Source organism: Mollisia scopiformis, assembly GCF_001500285.1.
Source record: "Mollisia scopiformis unplaced genomic scaffold LY89scaffold_14, whole genome shotgun sequence".
Taxonomy (NCBI): Eukaryota; Fungi; Ascomycota; class Leotiomycetes; order Helotiales; family Mollisiaceae; genus Mollisia; species Mollisia scopiformis.
The window spans coordinates 1,054,336-1,073,783 of NW_017263594.1; the positions used below are offsets into that span (position 1 = coordinate 1,054,336).

General features: G+C 46.9%; 8 protein-coding genes across 8 annotated transcripts; 3 read left to right on the top strand and 5 right to left on the bottom strand.

Moving 5' to 3' along the window:
• Positions 1-15: 15 nt before the first annotated feature.
• Positions 16-2,191, bottom strand: LY89DRAFT_783221 (uncharacterized protein). Its single transcript, XM_018222657.1, has 2 exons — positions 1,446-2,191; positions 16-1,391 (listed from the first exon to the last, which is right to left on the bottom strand). The coding sequence occupies exons 1-2, from the start codon at positions 1,756-1,758 to the stop codon at positions 181-183; spliced, it is 1,524 nt and encodes a 507-aa protein (XP_018070334.1). The 5' UTR covers positions 1,759-2,191; the 3' UTR covers positions 16-180.
• Positions 2,192-2,688: 497 nt separating this feature from the next.
• LY89DRAFT_750088 (pectin lyase-like protein) lies at positions 2,689-8,612 on the bottom strand. Its single transcript, XM_018221187.1, has 22 exons — positions 8,545-8,612; positions 8,135-8,440; positions 8,026-8,047; positions 7,933-7,974; positions 7,673-7,791; positions 7,429-7,536; positions 7,322-7,338; positions 7,239-7,272; positions 7,102-7,142; positions 6,987-7,036; positions 6,693-6,840; positions 6,445-6,621; positions 5,825-6,304; positions 5,448-5,677; positions 5,171-5,362; positions 4,733-5,088; positions 4,520-4,630; positions 4,109-4,463; positions 3,837-4,006; positions 3,658-3,720; positions 3,260-3,542; positions 2,689-3,166 (listed from the first exon to the last, which is right to left on the bottom strand). Coding segments are annotated over exons 2-22 (3,438 nt in total). The 5' UTR covers positions 8,137-8,440; positions 8,545-8,612; the 3' UTR covers positions 2,689-2,728.
• LY89DRAFT_735124 (uncharacterized protein) lies at positions 8,170-8,789 on the bottom strand (the record flags this gene model as incomplete). Its single annotated transcript, XM_018219979.1, has 2 exons — positions 8,170-8,440; positions 8,545-8,789. The coding sequence occupies 2 exons, from the start codon at positions 8,787-8,789 to the stop codon at positions 8,170-8,172; spliced, it is 516 nt and encodes a 171-aa protein (XP_018070336.1).
• Positions 8,790-10,242: 1,453 nt separating this feature from the next.
• LY89DRAFT_750091 (uncharacterized protein) lies at positions 10,243-12,049 on the top strand (the record flags this gene model as incomplete). Its single annotated transcript, XM_018221188.1, has 5 exons — positions 10,243-10,506; positions 10,568-10,574; positions 10,747-10,909; positions 11,092-11,673; positions 11,746-12,049. The coding sequence occupies 5 exons, from the start codon at positions 10,243-10,245 to the stop codon at positions 12,047-12,049; spliced, it is 1,320 nt and encodes a 439-aa protein (XP_018070337.1).
• Positions 12,050-13,477: 1,428 nt separating this feature from the next.
• Positions 13,478-14,751, top strand: LY89DRAFT_750092 (uncharacterized protein; the record flags this gene model as incomplete). Its single annotated transcript, XM_018221189.1, has 3 exons — positions 13,478-13,697; positions 13,785-14,057; positions 14,228-14,751. 3 exons carry the CDS (start codon positions 13,478-13,480, stop codon positions 14,749-14,751), a joined length of 1,017 nt encoding a protein of 338 aa, XP_018070338.1.
• A 495-nt stretch (positions 14,752-15,246) lies between these two features.
• On the top strand, positions 15,247-16,944 carry LY89DRAFT_100766 (uncharacterized protein). The gene has a single exon (XM_018205004.1). It carries the CDS (start codon positions 15,390-15,392, stop codon positions 16,683-16,685), a length of 1,296 nt encoding a protein of 431 aa, XP_018070339.1. The 5' UTR covers positions 15,247-15,389; the 3' UTR covers positions 16,686-16,944.
• On the bottom strand, positions 16,807-17,943 carry LY89DRAFT_100754 (uncharacterized protein). The gene is made up of 2 exons (XM_018205003.1): positions 17,302-17,943; positions 16,807-17,242 (listed from the first exon to the last, which is right to left on the bottom strand). Exons 1-2 carry the CDS (start codon positions 17,582-17,584, stop codon positions 16,929-16,931), a joined length of 597 nt encoding a protein of 198 aa, XP_018070340.1. The 5' UTR covers positions 17,585-17,943; the 3' UTR covers positions 16,807-16,928.
• Positions 17,944-18,634: 691 nt separating this feature from the next.
• On the bottom strand, positions 18,635-19,053 carry LY89DRAFT_100775 (uncharacterized protein). The gene has a single exon (XM_018205005.1). The coding sequence runs from the start codon at positions 18,894-18,896 to the stop codon at positions 18,666-18,668; it is 231 nt and encodes a 76-aa protein (XP_018070341.1). The 5' UTR covers positions 18,897-19,053; the 3' UTR covers positions 18,635-18,665.
• Positions 19,054-19,448: the final 395 nt, after the last annotated feature.

The following is a 19,448-nucleotide window of genomic DNA, read 5'->3' on the forward strand; positions in this document are numbered from 1 at the left end:
ATTGATATTTGTATGCTATTGCTATTGACACTCGACAAGCCCATTTGGGGCTGCCGTAGAACGAAACGGTGTATGTGGGTATTAAGGCGAAAAAAAACACGAACGTCTATAGGAGAAGAGATTATCTTCGCGAAGTTGGTACAAAGAACATAAAATCAGTGTTGGAACTCCAAGACCAACTTATTCAAATAGCGAATTGCAATTATCTTCATGCACACCATTACTGGCAGGAGCCATTGTAACACGCACGTGCGCATGCTCATCGTCCGAGTTTCCATGGTTTCCTCCGGCAGCTTTTTCCACACTCAACCTTCTGACAAGGTTGGATAGACCGTCCGTACAGACTTTTGAGTGGCCAGCAATCACATCTGAACTATCAACCCAGTTTCCCAAAAATGCTCCACAAGAACTGCAACTCCAGCCATTCCTCTGCTTGATATATGACCAAAGCCAAGATTCTGGCACGTCTTTGGAAGCGATTCTCCATCCGTGAATGAGTTCGAGATGTTTTCTGACTTTGTCTCGTCGGGCCCGGGGAAACGAGCAGCTGTGTTGAGGATCCTGACAATCTTTCTCGCACTTGGACGTGCACGTATGGAGCAAACACTTGTACTGAACAATGTCATGTTGTGTCTCAATATGTCGCTCTCGATCCGATTCTCTCGTGAAGGTAGTTGTACAATTGGCCTCTGTGCAAGGGATCATTGATTGTCTTGTTGAACTCGATTGCCTAGTCGAAGATCCACCACTTGAGGTACTTCGACGATGTCCCCTCCCTCTGCCGGAGGACATCGTCGTCATAGGTGAAAGCCCTCTGGCGGATTGAAACGATTGAATAGATGTGGAAGAGGAATGCTTTGAGGAAGCACTTCGATCCGTGTAGGTTGAGTCATAGGAGCTCGAAGATTGCACGGATTCCCGAGTGCTATCGAATCTTTTCGGGTAGATGAGAGAAGAGGCCATCGCGACAGCACTGGACTGGGCAATATAAATTGACTCGCAAGCGGGTAAGGAGCTTCGTGAGCTTGCGACGGAATACCGAGTCCCATGCGTGCTGGATGCGTCAGAAGATCGATGGTGTTGAGGCAACAAGTCCATCTCAGTGGTTTCCCAGCTCATGGATTCCGAATGTCGCGCAACGTGCTCTAAATCGAGACTAGATGTGGCAAATGGTTCTTTGGCAACCACAATGTCAGGTTCCACCAAGGGCATCCATCGATTTTCGGCATCATGGAGCGGGTCGTGATTTGATGCCCACGATTGACACGTATTAGACGTTCTTGAATCTGGAGGAATGTGTTGAGATTGTAGAGGCAGTATCGAATGCATCAACGACTCCTGTGAATTTGTAAAGTGCGGAACAATGTTGGTCGATGTAGGTGGTGTCGAGGCTGTGGACATCATTTAGCAGCTAAAAACCTCTCAGAGGTCAAAAGAATTCTTACTCTTGAGCCAATTCCTGATTTCCTTGAGTACAGACAAACTCGCCTTGGGGATGAGAGCTAGGACTTCAGACTGAAGATCTGACTTGCTTTCTTCGTGATCGCTGCTGAATGCTGCGGTGAACTGTGCAGCCGAACTAGTGATAGTATTTCTTGCAAGTCCTCCCGAGTCATGTGCAAGACCATGCTCTTGCAATTGAAGCGATTGATTCGGCAGAGAAGCATGAGCTGAGAACCCTAGAGCCGTAGGAGTAGCATTGAGAGCGCCAGCGCTCTGCTCATAAAAATCCCAGCCCTGCCTGTTCTGTCGATTCATCTCAAAAGTTGGCGGTGTAATAAAATGGAGGATGATTAATGCTAAAAAGATGGACCAGCCGGGTTCCAAAGTCAACGACAAAAACGAAACGAGTGTATATGCGATGAAAGAAGATACGGAAACTCAAAAGATGGAAAGGCGGCGGCTCATGTATGCACTACATTAAGAACCTCAGCTTATAGCCACGACTCCTAGTGCAGGGCGAGGTGTTTTGTTGACATGGGAGTCACACTGCTTGGTGAGATTCAGACTTGTCGCATGAGAGGGCGCGCTCAGCTGTGTTTGAGAAACGAGGCTGAGAATATTCTGATTTCAAGGTACCTACACGTGATATCATGGCCAGCTGAATCTTTCTTGGTCCATCAAGAATGCCACTGCTATTCATACACGTTCGAAGAAACAAGAAGTGAAAACACCCCTTCTGATGCGCTTGCAAACTCCGGTCCGGAAGAGCCGTGGAAGAGATCAATTGACGTGAATCGGTCGAAGAACAGGCGGATTGTGAGTGTTGATATACAGCGCTTTGCATGAATCGGAAGGTATCATATCCGACAGGCATAGAATATTGTGAGGAGGGCGCTGTGTTGTCGGGTAGGTGGTGTTTGAGGTTTGTTTCGTGAAGGAGTGCAGTCACCAAAACAAAGGTCGCCTTACAAAGACAACGCTAAACTTATTATGGCGGGCACGTGCAATCTGATAATCCACACAATTCCCTCAAGCAGTACAGAGGGATGTTATTTCGATGCTTGGGAATTTGTTGTAAAGGGTTGTAACTCAATCTATAATCGTCAATTCTTCTTTTCTTCTCCAGTCATGTGACCGGCCGCCCAGAGAAAGGAGCGATGGGAGAGCAAAGAAAATATCTTAGCAGCGCTAGACAATGTAAACACCAGAGACATCATGACCAAATTATGTATATTAAGTTCTATCCAACCATTCAAAATCTAGAGAAAACATATGACCCAAGAAGCTAGGCTTTGCAACCTTTTGTAATGAGGCTCTGGAGGGCTGTATCAAGCTTTTCAAAGGTAGTGCCAATCTTTCCTATGTCAGCCTCGGTGACTTCCTCCTTTCGAGTAGCCGCCATACTGGCAAAATCATCCTCGTCTCTCACGCCGCCTCCTGTGAGAAGTCCGAATATCTCCATGGGCGCAGACATGGGATTTGCTACAATATCTGCAATTGCCAGAGCAGTATTGGCTCCGGCGTCGACAAATGACAGAACGAGATCCAGACCTTCAATTTCGGGCGTGAGATCGTCAAGGAACGGTATGAAGGCAAATATAATGCCGAGGATTTCCCACGTGAGTTGCTGCTTGAGCTCTTTCTCCTCTTGCTGGCCGACAGTCTTCACTTCATTCATGTCGCTGATAGCTTGAACAATAAGGAAAACAGGCATGGAGATGACCTATCTACCATTAGCCAAGAACAACCTCTATCTTAGGAATTGTGAAGAAGCAGACTGAGATGCATTTGCTTCGGCGCATCTTTGAATACTGACCTGGACAAGGTCATCGGTGGGACCATACCAAGCTCCAGTGACCAACTCTAATTGCCTAGCAATGATTGTTACTGAAAGATTCGCTACTGTTGGTAAAGCATCGGAGATGACATCCTTTGGGTTGCTGACAGTAACGTTCCCAGAATCCGTTGGAAACCCGACTTGTGCAATGTTGATTGGCGCGCACGCGCGTCCACTACCAGCACTGCAGTCGACAACTGTTTTGACTGTGGTGAAGTCCACCCAGCTTTCTTCGATTCCGTAGGTATCGGCAAGTTCGTCACTAGAAACTTTAGCATAGTCCACCGTCTGATAGGAACTTTTTTGAAGGCAGGTTTTGGGGTTCAGCTCTTGAAGTACATCCGAAACGGTGCAACTTGAAGAATAAAATAACGTACAAGAACCCAGTTGAGTTTTCTAGCGTGTAAGTCATAGTAAAAACGGTAAAGAAGTCATATTGGCTGTTAGGTCTGTACAACGTCAGTATTTTGTTTCCTGGAACTACTGAGATACACGAATTGCTTTTGATGCCACCAAGGCTATATCGTACTTGACACTTGTGCTGACTTAGGAAGACAGTGAGAGAATACATACCGGACACGGTTGGTTGGGTATTTTGACAACACCTCCTTCGCTCAGCTCACAAGTGAAATACTTATTTCCAGGTCCTCCTGCTGGACTGGATGAATTCGGAGGACCCATGAACGTCTGAAGCGCAGTAGGAATCATTTGTTTGGTGAATGTAACCTGTGAAAAGACAAGTCAGCCAAAGCCTTCCCCATTGGCAGGCACTCAGACTAATTTCTTCCAGGTCTTGAGAATATGAGAAGAAAAAAAGATAAAGCTTACATAGTCACCAAACACGCCATCGTAGCCATCATCTGCTGCTGTGTAGTTGTCTATGGCTGCATCTAACAAGAATCCAAGTGTTCCGAGTGCATAGTACTCAGTGCAGATCTGGGGGAATGTGCCTGTCGCTGCTGAAAGTTCATCAAGAGTGTCGAATTCAAGCGTGAAGTCGCAAGTTTCAGCGGTGTCGCATGCGGCGGAGGTGTCGTTATCCGCGCAGGTTGAGGGCTCGGTTGCAAAGTCATCGGCGTAAGCCCCGAGTACACTCCAAAACGGATGAATGTTTGCCTGAGTGTTGTTTTTGGCATATATGATGGTGTCAGTGTTTGTGTCGGAAAGCATCTCGACAGCACCACTTTGCAAATCACGTTAGCGAGAAACTGTTTCAAGATAAATCATAAGAGGACATACATTGTTACAAGGTTCCAGATCAATAATTGATCGTTCGACCCTTGGTTATTTACAAGGCGTTGCTGGCAATTCTGTGCATCCACACAGACCGATTGATCATAGTTGTCAAACCTGGGTAGTAATCAGTATACGGTAGAACAAAATGAAGTTATATCATATGTCGAAAGTATGGGTCGAGTCGTAGGTGAAATAAAATAAAATGAATTTGTTTACCAAGAATAGAGACCAGCACCAGGGATCGAAAGATTTGTAGTCGCTTCAATCACCACGGCCCACGAAAAGCTACATAGTAGACTCGATGCATCACAGCTAGCATCTGGAAAAACTGGATCATTCGAGAAGAGACCGACAGAAGCGTTGAACGGGCCAGGTGATTCCGTAGCTGCAGCGTACTGATAATAAGGCGACTCTGTTTGGATCATACCTGCAAGTGTATTGGTGGTGCCGTAGAAGTTGTATTGGTAAAGAATGGAATGCTCGCTGGCAGTACCAAGCATCCACGTCGGACCTTGTGATTCAACAAGTATACCTCGAGCCACACCGACCGAGACCATAGTGTTGGTTGGGTCCTATGGGGTTATTAGCAAATCTATCTCGTCTATAACACTTTTCCAGCCTGGATGATTGTTGTCCCCGGAGATCAATTCTTACATCAAGATCATGATCTGCAGCCCATGCCCACATATTCTCAAAATAACCGTTCGAGCTGCTCGTAAGGTGCAACATCATCGTAGCAGCTATGCACCCGGTCTGAATCTGAGGGATTGTCTTTGGGCATTGGGCGACTTGAAGCTCCGTTCCAAAAGCACCACCTACTCTGAAGTGAGAGTCCCATAAGCCGACCTATTTGTGAAAATTTTACAGTCAGCCGGATGTTCTCTCAGTCATTGAACTTTCCAACCACAAGGTACGGGAGGTGATCACCTACAGATCCTTGGCTGTCGGCTGCCATATTCCACTCTACCATCACTAGACCAGGAAGCGCTCCCTTCGAAGTGAAGAGCATGTCGGAAATTTCGACAGTTCCTACGTCTCCATAATTTCCAACCTTCAGCATCACCTGAGGTTTGGTCATGTCGGCGAAGTAGGTGCCGGAAGCAACAAGTTGAGACCAGACTTGACCAGTGATTCGAGATCCGGATTGGAGTATCAGAGTGCCTGCCGGTAGGAGCCGAAGTCAGCATTGCCAATTCTTCATTATGAGGTGGACGGTGGATCAAACTCGAACCAATTGGACACCTCAGCACCACTTCTTCAGAAAGCCTAGCAGCAGTGAAGCAAAAAGATAACATTGATACGACTTACTCGTGATGATGTAAGACCCAGCTGGGAAATAAATCAAGTTGTCGGTCGTAGCCATTGCAAGTACTGCCTGAATTGCCGCCGTATCATCAGTAGACCCATCTCCCTTGACACCGCGATCCTTGACATTGATAATATCAGCAGTAGTCAGGCTTTCATACTGCGGTCGACTTTTTGAGAAGTATTGTTGACGAAAGTAACCGGACGTTGAGCTATCAAGCATGCTTGGATCTGGTGTATTGGCGTTGAAGTAGTACATTCCATAATATGAGCCGGTGTCTTGTATATTGCCGATGATAAGGAAATTGAGATCAATTGGATCAATGTCAAGAACATTCCCATCGACAAAGCCGATCATAGATCCAACATTGAGAACACCAATGTTGTCCAGCGTGATGACGCTAGATTCGAGTACTGCTGCTGGTAGTTGATTGGCGAAAATTGCAGTTTCAACATTTTCAAATAAGCTGTCGAGGACATATACTATTTGTTTAGTTAGCGACGAAGAGGTCCAGATTGAAAGAAGTATTTGCGAGGGTGGAACTGTCTAGAGACCGGAGACAGCCTCGGCAGACGGAACTTTCACAATGATAGCAGCTTCGTGTCATGGAAATACGACTTACTTGATCCTGCTTGCTGACCTGTGGTATCCTGTGGATTGATCAATTTGATACCAATGGGAGAGTTTGTGATCACAAGCTGGGACCATGTCCAACCCCAATCCCAGATCAAACAAATACTAGCCGTGGTTTGTGAACTTTGTTCAAAGTTCCTAACGGTGTACTGTTGGTTGCCACCATCTGCGGGGATTTTGTTAGAAGAGAACTTGCAAACAACTAGAAAGAGATCGATGCGAGAAGAAAACACCTACATATTCCGTATTGACCACCAAAAAAGAAACAGTCACTCATAGACCCCGAGCTTCCATTCTCTGTGAACATGCCCATCGCGGTCGTACCAGCCGTCGTTGGGGCATAGACACGACAGTTCGTAATAGAGGTTGCCTGAGCGACTTGCCACTAATCATACTGTTAGCGTTGTGGTTTTTGCTAAGCTTTATACTATCCGAGATTCTTCTGGTAGTAATCTTAGGGAAGTTGAAGCTCGTGACATCAGGAGCGTCCGCTTCTCAGTAGCTATGGAAGGAATGAAAGGATATACGGACGTGAACGCCCGCCACACTAGCAGTAGTGGTGTCTATAATGTCGATGTTCACTATTTACACAGAAGTAAGCGAGTGAAATTGTCGACAAGAGAACATTGAAGGGCGTGAGACTAACTGTTACGAACTTGGCGATAGAAATTTGATTGATTTATGTACCTATTGCAGTTAGATTCGCAGACAAAAGCTGAAGGAGAGTGATGTCCCAGGGTAAGGGAGGGAAAGAGAGAGTAAGAGAGAAAAGGGGGGCAAAACCATTCGTCTCCATTGTCAATGGGGATGTAAACATCTGCCAGCATCAGATAAATGTCTCATCTAGAGGGATAATATGGACCGACCACTTTCGATAACTCCACTATAGCAGCGTGGTTAGCACGACGTTACGATGGACAACGCCAGATATACAGCTCGTACGAGAAAGTTTCAGCTGTGAGTGGAAACTTACAGGCCGACGAAGTTAGCAGAAGCTTTGAGGGTGGGCGGCGAAAGTGCATCTCCCACGATTTGCGAGTAGTAGTAAGCTTCAATAGGCGTTGAAACAAGGTAGGTGCCTCTTCCCCAAAGTTAGCATGAGTCCGATGGGTAGGAATAAGAACGCGCATGTTGCGTCCTGGAGGCGCCTTCGCTCATTGACCAACACTGAGATAAATAGATCCCGACGAGCTGTTGTATCAAGAGTCAAAACTCACGGAGGGAAAAATATGAATGTTCCTTTCACCGAAGACGACAAGCAGTTCGACCCGCAGTTCCCGCCGTACGCGATAGCAGCATTGATGGCAGCAGTATCGTCCGTTTTTCCATCACCTTTCTGAAAAGCACGTTAGTGCCTGTTCGGCATCTTCTCGAGCGAGCAAATGCAGCTTATGGGACTAAGCGATGAGAGCATAGCTGCTAGTATCCATTTCTTGGCAGAAGCGCGAGGATGTTCATAATAGAAAGAATAACATACGGCACCCCCAGCAAACATGGGATTGGTAACGTCACGATAAACCTATATATACATCTTAGCGTGTGGGAAAATGAATCTCAGAGCGCCACATACCAGCCATGAGGCATTGACTCCCCTACACAAAGTTCAGTTATTAGCCTATTTGTTCGGCATGACATCTGCACTCGAGAGAACAGACGAGAGGGGCATTGAAGGTGCTCACATCGGAGCTAAACCATTATGCTCTATATTGGCAACCTAGTAGCTTGAGGTAGCGCGTTTCGTGTCCTCAGAATCAGAATTGCTATCGAAAGTCGGTTTTGGGTAGACACGATTGAGAGTGCCATTTGCAGCCTTGGCCGCAGCATCATCCTCGGCAAGCAAAGCTGCAGCAGCTCGGATGGTAGCGTTAAGCGTTGGTGGAAGTGGCTCTGTGTCCCGCTTTTGCTTTCTGTAGGCTCTAGCTTCTGCCGAGTTACTGGCATAATACTTGTTGAGTCTTGGATTTGCGACACGATAGGTATTGTACCTATTTCCCAGGTATCAGCCCGATATCATGCTCAACGAAATATTTATCGTTTGTGACGTATGTGCATCGAATGGTAACCAAGAAGGGTGAAAGGCACTACTTACTCGCCTTGCTGACGGACTGCTTCCGCCACAATCTTTTGGGCTTGTGCAAGAGCCGATGTCGAAGCATTCTGAGCTATTGAAGCATTCTGAGCTATCGAGACACCCTGACGTTTCTGATGATGATGCGAACTCTCGACCACAGAATATAAAAATTGAGTTGATGAGGCAGACGCAGCGAGAAAAGCTAGAAGGGCATAGAAAGATAAAGCTTGAAGCAACACACTCCGTCCATGAAAAGATACCATGGTTTGCATAGAATGATAAAATGAATGTAGCGGCGTATGAGCAAAGATTCGAATGATGTATCTTTTTTCCCCTAGTAAAGTAGACACTGTGCTGCTAAAGTACGAACTAGTGGCTGGCTTATTTCGGAAAGCCTGGGAAATTGCACTGTGGACATTCCCACGCTGTTCTGCGATAATCAGAATTTGAAAGAGTGAAAGTGATACCGAGCTCTATTGCTGGAGACTACCAGTCAATCTGAAAGAACGTTACTTCCATTGCATCGTGACCAGGGCATGCATGGCCCGGAATCCGGGAAGCACAAAGAATTGGAGAGCATGCAGTAGTGGGTTGTCTGAGCCCGAACTCATGTAGGAGGGGCCGAGTGGAAGGAGATGTTTTTTGTCACCCCTATTTAGCGGGTAATCGGTCAGTGTTGAAAAGGGAACTGTGATGTTGGAGATTTGTGAGGTTGGAGAGGGGAGGCTGTACAGGCTCCGAGAGTTTCACCGGCTGACCTGCCACATGTAGTGGCAGGTCAGTGACACTCTCGAAGGTGGTCTGTGTATTGAACTAGACTACGACCAAAGGCCAGTGGGACACGATTAGTCCATGGAATTAAAGAGTTTTCATAAATCTTTTTCCATAGAATTTTTAATGTAAATTTTTAAATCGTATCTTAATAAAAAATGAAAATTAGGCACTATTACACCATTGTAGCATACCGCACCAGTACACTGTAACATACTGTATTACACTGTACTATATTATACTGCACTGTACTGCACTGTACTACGCTCTGCTGCTTTGTGCTGCGCTGTGCTGGCGCGCTGTACTACAAGTGAGGGCAAGTGAATGTAGTAAAGCCAATAAATGCAACAAAGCTAGTAATGGTAGTGAGTGAATCGGTCCGATGAACCGGGTGCAACGAGGCGCGCATCTAATTCGAGCCATACCGACGCAACTACAACCAATATCCACTGCATCGGTACGCCCATCATCGTGCCATTTCTATGCCGGCCGCCGGGGGCCTCTGGCCTCCCCGTGCGACCTGGGGTGTGGGGTCTTGGAGGGGTTTGAACGAGCCCTGCTCATGCGGGTGCGTCTGTGCTATTATGATCACCGGCGTACATCAGCTTGAGCTTCAGAGTATCGAAACCTGCATACCTAGGTACCATCGGCTAGAGGTTCGTCAGTACCTCTGACGCTTTCGTTGCGGTATCCAGGGGTTCTCAGTATCATTGAACCATGAGTCCCATTTCCAACGCCTTTTGGTGTGGATTAGTTTAAGATTACGTGTACGCACTACGGTATAGCACAGAAGCTAAGAAGGGGAGGATTGAGTTTGAGGAGTAGAATTGTTCTCCTGCTATCGTTCTAGACGTACTGGACGAGGTAGAGTTTGCACTTCCAATTCTGTATTTATTGTGTGAATTTAATCAACATACAGTTCAGTCCCTTGGTTATACAACCACGATGAAGCTCTCTCTTTCGGTGCTCGCTCTCCTCGCTCTGAGATCAGTCTCTTCCATTTCTGCAACTCTTATCACGGCTTCACCATCCAAAACAGCCGTTCTTGCTGGAAGGCAATTCTCGTCTGCCAGTTTGGCCAGTTGCTCGACAGTATCAGGTCTTGCATCACCTCAACCCTCGGGTGCGGTATGTGGTGAGCTTGCAAATTCGGATGGGACTGGCTACCTCATATCTTACGTCGCGGGATCACCATATGTTGCAAGCCTTGTGAGTCTGTTCTATCCTCTTCAGCAATGGATTACGTCCCTTTGTATGAATTTTGAAACAGGCTGCTTGTGAGCAAATTTGTCTCTCTACGTCGACATGTACCAATGTCTACTTCACGCAAGGCATAGCATGCAACTTACATATAAAACACAACAACACCGATAAAAAATTCAGCGTCGACTTACCGCTTCTACTCTGCAACCTGCTTTAGCTGCACAGCACTGCAAACATGCTCAGTAGTGTCCGGATTTGCTAAACCTCAGCCAGCAAACACAACATGCGGTGTTCTCGCATTCTCTAATGGCTCAGGCACCATTATTGACTACACAAATGGTGTCTACACAGAAAACGCTGCAACCTGTGGCCAAATTTGTTTGGCAACTACAGGCTGCACAAATGTCTAGTAAGGATCCTGGGATCTTCTTTCTCTCTCTCTCAACTTATTGCGAAGCATTCTTGTTTGCATTTGCGGTGTTGAATTTTCCAAAAAAAAAAAAGCCCTAAACAGGTTATCAAGCAAGTGGGTTCAGTATTGCATATTTACAGAAACATGTCGAAGTAGCAATCGCTGACTTTCAAATGTAGCTTTGAAGCAGGAGCGTACTGTAATCTGCACTCCGGACCACCAACCAATTTGGCATCTTCCTCTTCACCCTACACATTCTACGATTTGAGCTGCTTCACATGCCAAGATGTAATTTATTCTTCGTCCTCATCATCAACGTCAACGCAAACATCCATATTGTCAACTGCACAGTCATCAACAGTGTCGTCAACGAGTTCAGTCACTACTTCTGTGACTTCGTCGATAACGCCAATATCGTCGGAATCATCCACGACTCCCACTACGACCGCCTCATGGACATGGACCTCTGTACAGACAAATCCTGCCTTGTACAATATGGCGCTTACAACAACATATACACAATCACCGCAGTGCACGACAGGAGCCATTACCGAAATGGCTGCCTGGGGGCCATATCTATGGGATAATTCGGTCAATCCACTTCCAACTTCCACCATGACAACTTGCTATCCACCTCAATTCTACTCGAGCGTCATAGGGATTCTCAATAATGTGACTCTGCCGGCTTTCAGCGCATTGGTATGTCCATATGAATGGGACACGATTCCCTACAACGCATCTTACATTGCTTGTTGTCCAAAGTAAGTCCTTGGCTCTGACCTTAAGTTGTGTTCTCATCTTCTACTTGATCATCTGCTGATACAGTGCTCTAGCGGGTTTGGCCTTATCGCTCCAAATTACGCAAGCAACTCGGCTCGGCCATTTTCTGGAGCATTATGCACATCAAACATAGGATTCGGACAGGTGTATGATGTTTCATCATATAATTCCACTGCGTATTGGACCGTTATACCCGTAACGGCTACAGCTGGCACAGTTGTATTTGCAGACGCCTTTGATGGCATTACAGCCCCAGCAACTACTTCCACGCTTCTGATCACTTCTTCATCGACAAAGTCGTCTTCGTTCACAAAGTCCTCTGCATCAACTACGGCCACCACGTCAATTAAAGCTTAGCCTTTTATCCTGGGGTTTGTCTATTTGTGCAGGAATTGAGGCAAGCGTGATCTCATTGATGATATTTGTACTTTAGCATTTGTACTTTCGAATCAAATGTCTAGTTGTATCCAAAACCATCTTGGTAGACGAATAAATAATTCTAAGCATGTCCTGTTCCTGGCAATTTCAAGCCATGATTCATTTCACCTCAAATCAAATTTTGCTTCCGACATACTTTGGAGGGGTCGAATTTGGGACGGCAGAGCACAGACGAAATTTGTCAGTCTTTTACCCCGCTACAGTATCATACCTGTGTAAATTCTCCAGGCCTCCATCTAGAGGTAGAGGAGACATCACACGGCCTGACCCTTCTCCACACAAATCGATGTGAACAATTTAGCAGGCCGCTTTTCCCAGGACTTCCTTGATGGGACAGAGCTTTCGCAGGCGCCAAGTGGCGCTCAGAAAAATCTTTTATTTCGAATTTCAGAGGCAAGTATTCTGGGAAAGTGGCCTTTGCCCCTGTGTTACACTCGCTTGAGCTTTGGTCTATTCTCCGATTCGGAAAGGGATATTGATGTGGAACGAATAAATTTTTTTTTTAAATCTCCGTTGGCTTGATTCATACCTGTGAGATTAACCGTTGACGTCTTTGCTACTTGTCATCGCTGCATCCTAAAGCGGTCTACCCTCAGGGGGATGATGCACACCAACCCGAGTATCTGGTAAAGGCACCTTCTACATTTAGACGTGAGTAAGACTTCAAGATCGGAATTCGGATGGCTCCGAAAATGGATACAGATACAGTCGGGCGCGGCTAGAGAGATTAGGAAAGTCGTCCTTCATACTGGAGTTGTCTCGTTTTAGATATTGCACCCGATCCAGTCACCATTCGGCCCACTGCAGAGAACGGCACCACAGAACCGCAGAATAAACATTACGGTAAGCTTTAAAAGGTCAGGGTCCCATGCGAGCATCAATCACGCGCTTGCAGTAGTATCCATGCCCCCCGATATTGTGACGGTGTGACGTTGCTCAAACTGGCAGCTGAACAGAGGCAAACATTCGCCGCTTGCTACCACCGGGGCTTGGTGGGCCTAGCAGTGCCGCAAGCCTGAAATTTCCAATCAAGTTCTGTAATCTGCAATAACAAGCGTTGGCAGGTGGAGGGGATTGTTCATCTACAAGGGAGGACGATATGGAGCAGTTTCAATGAACTCAGCTCATCTCGCACTCTCGCCTTGTATTCTCTTTCCGAAAAGTAACATTCCGTTCCCCATATACTCCCACTCCGCGGTGTTCTTGTTACTTTTGCTGGAATCCTGAGTCCTTCATCCTCTCTAGTCCTTGATGGGTATCTAGGCCGGTATCTCCAACCTTTCTCTCTGGCAAACTTTCCTCGATCTTTGCAACTCAGCTTTACCAATCTTGTATTATATCTACACGATGCGATTACATTTCCTCCTCTTGAGCCTTTTCGCCAGCCTCGAAGTCCTTGCTCTGGGCGTAGCTGCACCGTGGGAGATGATGTATTTCTATTCTGTTTACAAGGCAGAGTGGTTGGCAGCTTTCACCAAATCCCAGAGACAGTTAGCTACCAATTGCGTACGCAGTACCACACACCCTTTTCCAGCCAGCGATTTCGACACTCAGGCTGCATTGGCTGGTGTAACGGGCATGTGTTCCTTCGACGATTTCGTCAAATTTGTTGGAACTTCTACTACATTTGCGAGGTAACGATACACATTGGAAGGCAACATGTGGAACGTTGATCAATACTGGTCCACACTTATGAAGAAGTTTGAAGAGTTCAAGATACCAGGAGGATATGAAGACGATCTGCAAAAGCTCCTGCCCAAGGCTGGCTTTGTCGGCCTCAAGGAAGAATTCCCACCTGCCATCAAGATGGCCGCAGATGCATTGTACTCGGCTCGAGCAGCGGTAGCTGGTGCAACAGCAGTGGAGGCGCAAGCGGGTTACGCAATGGAATATACCAGAATAGCAATGCAACTTCGAGTGGGAGATGGTATGTGATTCAATTTCATTTCCCCCTCACAACTGGGACCCGAGTTAGTCGAACTACTCGAGAAACCTCAAACCAGACATTCTTCAAAGATCAAAACAATGTTGAGCAACCGTACTGACATGCCAATCTCTGATTCTCTAGGGGTAAAATACCCTGCTCAAACTGTAAAGGCCTATATATCCACACTGAACCCAATCCCTTTACTCTCCAGCTCAAACCTACGACGGTCATTCCCCCTCCAGCGGGTTATCAGGCTCCTAGCATTGCCTCTTACACCGGTGAACTCGATTGGGACAAAACCATCGATTTGAATCCAGATGGATCGAGAAACGGTGCGAATGGGCCACAGAAAAATGGTCTCAAGAGGTACTATCAGAAGAATTACGCGACCACAACAAGATTGAAGATCCACAATGATGTGATTCAAGCTTTCCAGCAAGCTAGAAATTATATCACGGATAACAGACCTAAATGCGCCTTGGCTGCAGCTGCGACGGTGGGGAAGAAGCGTGATCTGCTTTATTCGGAGCAAGAAGAAGACGGGACACCGGAAGCAACTGGATCACAGATTGGGAACAGGTATTCGAGTCACCTTGTACCGATGCCAGTCAAATTCAAGCAGATGAATGTGGTTCTTGCAGAACAGCCATCGAGTTCTCTCGTGAGGATGGATATGGGCGCACTCAGCGCTTGAAAGAGCTAAGAGACGAATGACATGATGAAGTCACTGGTGAAGAAACTTCCCTAGATACTCAAATACACGGGAAGGTCTGCAGTATAGTGCAGGTTCTCGTCTGACTTTGTCCTTGTACTTAGCTCGTTTCCGAGAAATCTTTTCTTGGCCTAGAGAGATTTTGCTTAGATTATGTTTAATTGATCATCGATTTCGATTCTATTCAATCTAGCAGTCGAATCAAAACGAAATACCTGAAAATGATGGAGTTGCTTTCAAAGTCCTGGAAACCTCAAGCTGTTGATCGCTACGTCGGTCAGTGTAGTAGCGCTAAAGTTATAGGCCTCTCGCCAGTAACGAATGCTGTTAAGGGGGTTCGCTAACACCCATGTAAAGTACAGGCCGGTCCGCCTTACCATTCGCCGATTCCCCGAGATGGAGTGACAGTGATGTTGCAAGGATAATTAGAACAGGCAGGTAGGTAAGGTTACCTGGTATTCGAGTCACCCGCCGAGGAGAATAGTTGTCCATCTCAGCAGCTCAACATATATGGTATGCACACACACACATCCTTCCCCGTCAGCGCACGTATCTACATATTACTACTGGTCATCTTGAACGAGGAACCCAATTGAACCCTTCTTCTCAACGATTTTCCGATGATGACGAACTTTTCCTGCTACCTCGAAAATCGTCTTCCACCCGAACTGCTCATTCCCATCTTGACTCACCTACCAGACCTTGAGTCGCTCGACAGCTTTCTTAGAGCATCGCCAGCCGCATACCGAGTTTTCGACACCCAGAGTATGCAAATCTTCACGACGGTCTTATCCTCCGGCAGCACCCACACATACACCTGCGCACTGATTCGCATCATTGCTCTCATACGAGCCAACGCGTTACCGTCTACGGTCCACGATCTGATCACCTTGAAAGATCTCATCAGACACGAGACATCCCCGCATCGTTGGACCCCGCCACGATGGGTCCATCCACCTACGAGCTTGCCATTGGACCTACCAACAGCCATCATACGTGAGCTTCTCGCCGTGAATCGAAACATTCAACGCCTTACTTTTGGTTGCCTCGAGTATTACTTGGACCGGTTCACGCCTCTGAAACCTTTCAACTCAGCAGCGTTCTCGTTTGACAGCACGAGATTCAGCGACGATGGCATAGGGCCATGGGACGACAAAGCAGCCGATACCATTTACTACTACCCCGTCCACGACGTTGGCCCACCTTCTTGGCTTGAGCAGCAGCGTGTTCTTCGAGCTTTCTGGCGCATTCAGCTATCTCACGATCTTAACGTCGCCCTGGAAGCTGCGCGTATTGTCCTGACAGACGGATGGGAAGGATTGAACGCACAACGCACAAGTCCGGCAGAATTATGTGACGTTCCAATCCAATTGGGATACCATCCAACAGAAGATTGCGAAATCAGTGAGCTGCTGTTGGACACTCGCAGTATCAATGACTCCGAGACAATCCTCGAGCAGGAGTTGCTCGAATCAGCGACGCAATACAGGCAAGATGCCGCAGATCTGATCGCCGAGTCTAAATATTGGCGATTCAAGAAAGACTGGGCAATTTGTTCTACACTAACAGACCAGCAATGGGAGATCCTAGATAACACTCACCGTTCTGACATGTGGTATTTCTTCCAGCTTCTGGCGGGAAGTTGTCAAGTGCACGATTATTATTTTCGGTCACCACTACAGCATGCTAAATTCGAACTGTGGCGCCCCTTCGGATTCGCAATCTGGAGCACTTCACGGATGGCAGGATACGGGCTTCTAATGCCTACATCGTGGTATGCGGCGGGAGTTGGAAAGCCATTTTACGAGGCGTGGAGGAACCTTCTAACACAGGAGCAGCTTGATGCAGTAGAGGAAGAGAGCAAGAGAAAAGAGGAGGAGCTTTCAGGACCGCGGCCTCCTGGAATTTTATACTGACTATCATGAAGGCCAGCCTTCACTGAGCTACCTAGCACACAGTCTCTCATCACGATCCCTTCTTGCAAAGTGAACAAATGAAGTGACATTGCAATCAGACAGAGCATCCTGGAGATTCCTCAGGAGAACACGCAGACAACAACAAGTGCATTCATTTCGATGTTAAAATCTGTTTCAAATGCTCTCATGTTCTTTGTCGCCCGAGCAAGAATTGGTTCATATACTTTGGACTTGAACATTTCACTAATTCGTTGCATCCTTGTCTCCAATTTTACCTGGCAAGTCCTCGCCCAATTCCTGCCCACCAACTACCACCTTCTCCGAAGAAATGAGAACGAATATCATCCGTGCCCATCCACCGTTCTCAGTTACGTTCTTCCACGCATGCATGGTAGCTCTCTGCACGCAAACATCTCCTCTATTCATGATCCTAGTCTCGCCCGAATCAAGAAGCAGCTCAAGCGAGCCTTCGAGGACGACACCATAATCAATCGACTCGGTCCTATGCATATACGCCTCTTTATCCGGCGCAAAGTCGACGAAGCGGAGAACAGTACCTGTGTGCATCAATGTGAGAATCCGAGCTGAATGATGGAGGTGGGGTAGGAGAACGCACCGTTTCCGAGGCTTAGTCCGCCCGGAGGACTTTTCAGGTCGATCTCGTACTTTTGGACATCGGCTGGCAATTCGCCAGCTTTGGACGCGTTAAGATCGACTGGGAAGCCTTTGGTCGTGTACCCAAGGAAGAAGCTGAATGCAGGAGATATCTCTTGCCAGGATGATGTCGAGGGGATATCCTTCGAGAAGATGGCTTTTCCCTCTGAATTGTGATCAGTGATGAGTCTCTGAACGTCGCGTAGACCGTTGGGTAGAGTTTGTGATGAAGTAGGAGCTGCCATAGTTGTGTAGCAAGATCGAGATATGAAGCTTGGAAGTGACTTATTTGAGATACGGAACCGATAAATCTTATGGTCAACCGAATACTTGTCACCGCGAGAGGTAGTGAGATGAAACTGATGATTATGTGGATGTATCAAGTCCACATATACCCAGTGCCAGCCGATGGTCGCTAGTGCGGGGTAACTTTCTGCTGACGCCCGTCTCGGCGAGCTGCACGATGAGGGGCACAGGCACCGTGATTCCAAAGCGCGTTCTGCTTCTTATCGACCAATAGATTCCCATCGAATAATCAAGAGAACTTACTTCGAAGATGATCGAATTTACTTCAAGTTGGAAAAAGGATTTCCTTGTTCTACGTGTTGCGTCGCCCTTTGTCATAACTTGGCGCATAGAAAGGGAAATACTGTAGATTCGAACATTCTGGTATGAAAAGCGAAGCATTTGTTGGTGTTATTATTTGTCCACCACGACAGACCTTGCCTGGTTGATGAAGACTTCGAGTCATAAAAAACGATCAATAAAATAATAAAGTAAAAAAACCAAACTTGTCATCTGAATCGCAAAGAGAAGGCTGCAAAGCACTCTATCCCTTCAGCTGCCATTCGGAACACCTTTTGGTGCGGCCGCTAGTTTTTGCTGAGCGAGCCAGTCAGACCATCAGGCTTCGCAGGTTGGGCCAATCAGAAGTCCATGCTTTGGGAGAGGTGCGAACGGCAGTTTAGGGGATATGAAATGAATCGGCGAGCGAATGGTGCAGAGAGAAGACGATGAAGAGGAGAGAACAAGGAAAGGGGAAAACTGGATTGGGGTGGACATGTGGTGACGCTCCAAGTTTAAGCGTGCCTTGCTCGAGTATCAGGCTGCGAACTCGCATTATAAGTTATAGGAAATACGCTGCAAAATGATTTAAGATATTTTTAAAGGCGTCGAGAATAAGTTAAGCAGGGAGTGAGGATTTGAGGAATGGAGGATTTTGTCCGGAAGAACATTCTTCCGAGCTGAGATCAGACTCGAAATTTCCTGCATAGCGTTGCCAGTGATTCTCTACCACCAAAGACCCCGACACCTACATCATCTTGTCTATACACTTCTAGAGAACGCGACAAGTGTATCTTGTCTCTGCTGCTCACAAGCAGGCTCGAGTGAGCTTAATTGCGCTGGTCTTGGCCGACATAAGCTGGGCCTAAGTTGTCCTGTCTGAATTACGTTCCCGCGACAGATCTTCACAGTTGACAGAGCCCAGAACCATGCTGAACCAATGATCCTATACACTTCTACTTGACCTTTCCGCGACGACATTCCCCAAAGCATATCGCTCCTGAACCATCTCTGCCGATCAGACTCTCGAACAATCGACAACTCGTCCGAGGACAATGCGAAGCCAACTGTTTGAATAAGGTGGGATTCGAATGGATATATACCGTAGTGCTTCCACTAGCACCGGCCTAGGCTAGGATATCTGCGAGTGCGGGAGTCAAGAGACAATTTATCATTTGCAAGTCTAGCATAAAGATGCCCTGGGTGTGCCAAGGGCCGACAACGTAGAGGCATATTCCACACAAGACAGAAAGCTACACATTATTTGCATTCTAGTAGACCGTGAAGGCAGTCGAGAAAAGGTCTAATGAAGCTTGCTTGGAAAGATATTTATTCAAACAAAGTTGCAAGTCGGATGCAGCAGCTGAATGTTACGGCCAGTGCTGAATATGTCAAGTTTCCCCAGCCACTCTATCCTTCATTGCAGCGGGTTGGTTCAAACTTCGTAGTCTTGAGCCACTGAATCGTTATGGCGAAGTGCTGCAGTGCGGCGAACACAACTCGAATAGTTCCCTCAAAGCTGCAGATAGATTCAATGATATCGTA

What these genes read in the sequence shown, in the direction of transcription:
- LY89DRAFT_783221 (XM_018222657.1), bottom strand. Translation starts at nt 1,758, where the DNA reads ATGAATCGACAGAACAGGCAGGGCTGGGATTTTTATGAGCAGAGCGCT. An exon ending in AATCAGGAATTGGCTCAAGA is followed by an intron (nt 1,392 to 1,445) that starts GTAAGAATTCTT and finishes TGATGTCCACAG; the next exon opens with CCTCGACACCACCTACATCG.
- LY89DRAFT_100775 (XM_018205005.1), bottom strand. Translation starts at nt 18,896, where the DNA reads ATGCTTTGGGGAATGTCGTCGCGGAAAGGTCAAGTAGAAGTGTATAGG.
- LY89DRAFT_100766 (XM_018205004.1), top strand. Translation starts at nt 15,390, where the DNA reads ATGATGACGAACTTTTCCTGCTACCTCGAAAATCGTCTTCCACCCGAA.
- LY89DRAFT_100754 (XM_018205003.1), bottom strand. Translation starts at nt 17,584, where the DNA reads ATGGCAGCTCCTACTTCATCACAAACTCTACCCAACGGTCTACGCGAC. An exon ending in CGGACTAAGCCTCGGAAACG is followed by an intron (nt 17,243 to 17,301) that starts GTGCGTTCTCCT and finishes TGATGCACACAG; the next exon opens with GTACTGTTCTCCGCTTCGTC.
- LY89DRAFT_750088 (XM_018221187.1), bottom strand. An exon ending in TGGGTCTTACATCATCACGA is followed by an intron (nt 5,678 to 5,824) that starts GTAAGTCGTATC and finishes TCCTACCGGCAG; the next exon opens with GCACTCTGATACTCCAATCC. An exon ending in ATGGCGTGTTTGGTGACTAT is followed by an intron (nt 4,007 to 4,108) that starts GTAAGCTTTATC and finishes GTCTTTTCACAG; the next exon opens with GTTACATTCACCAAACAAAT.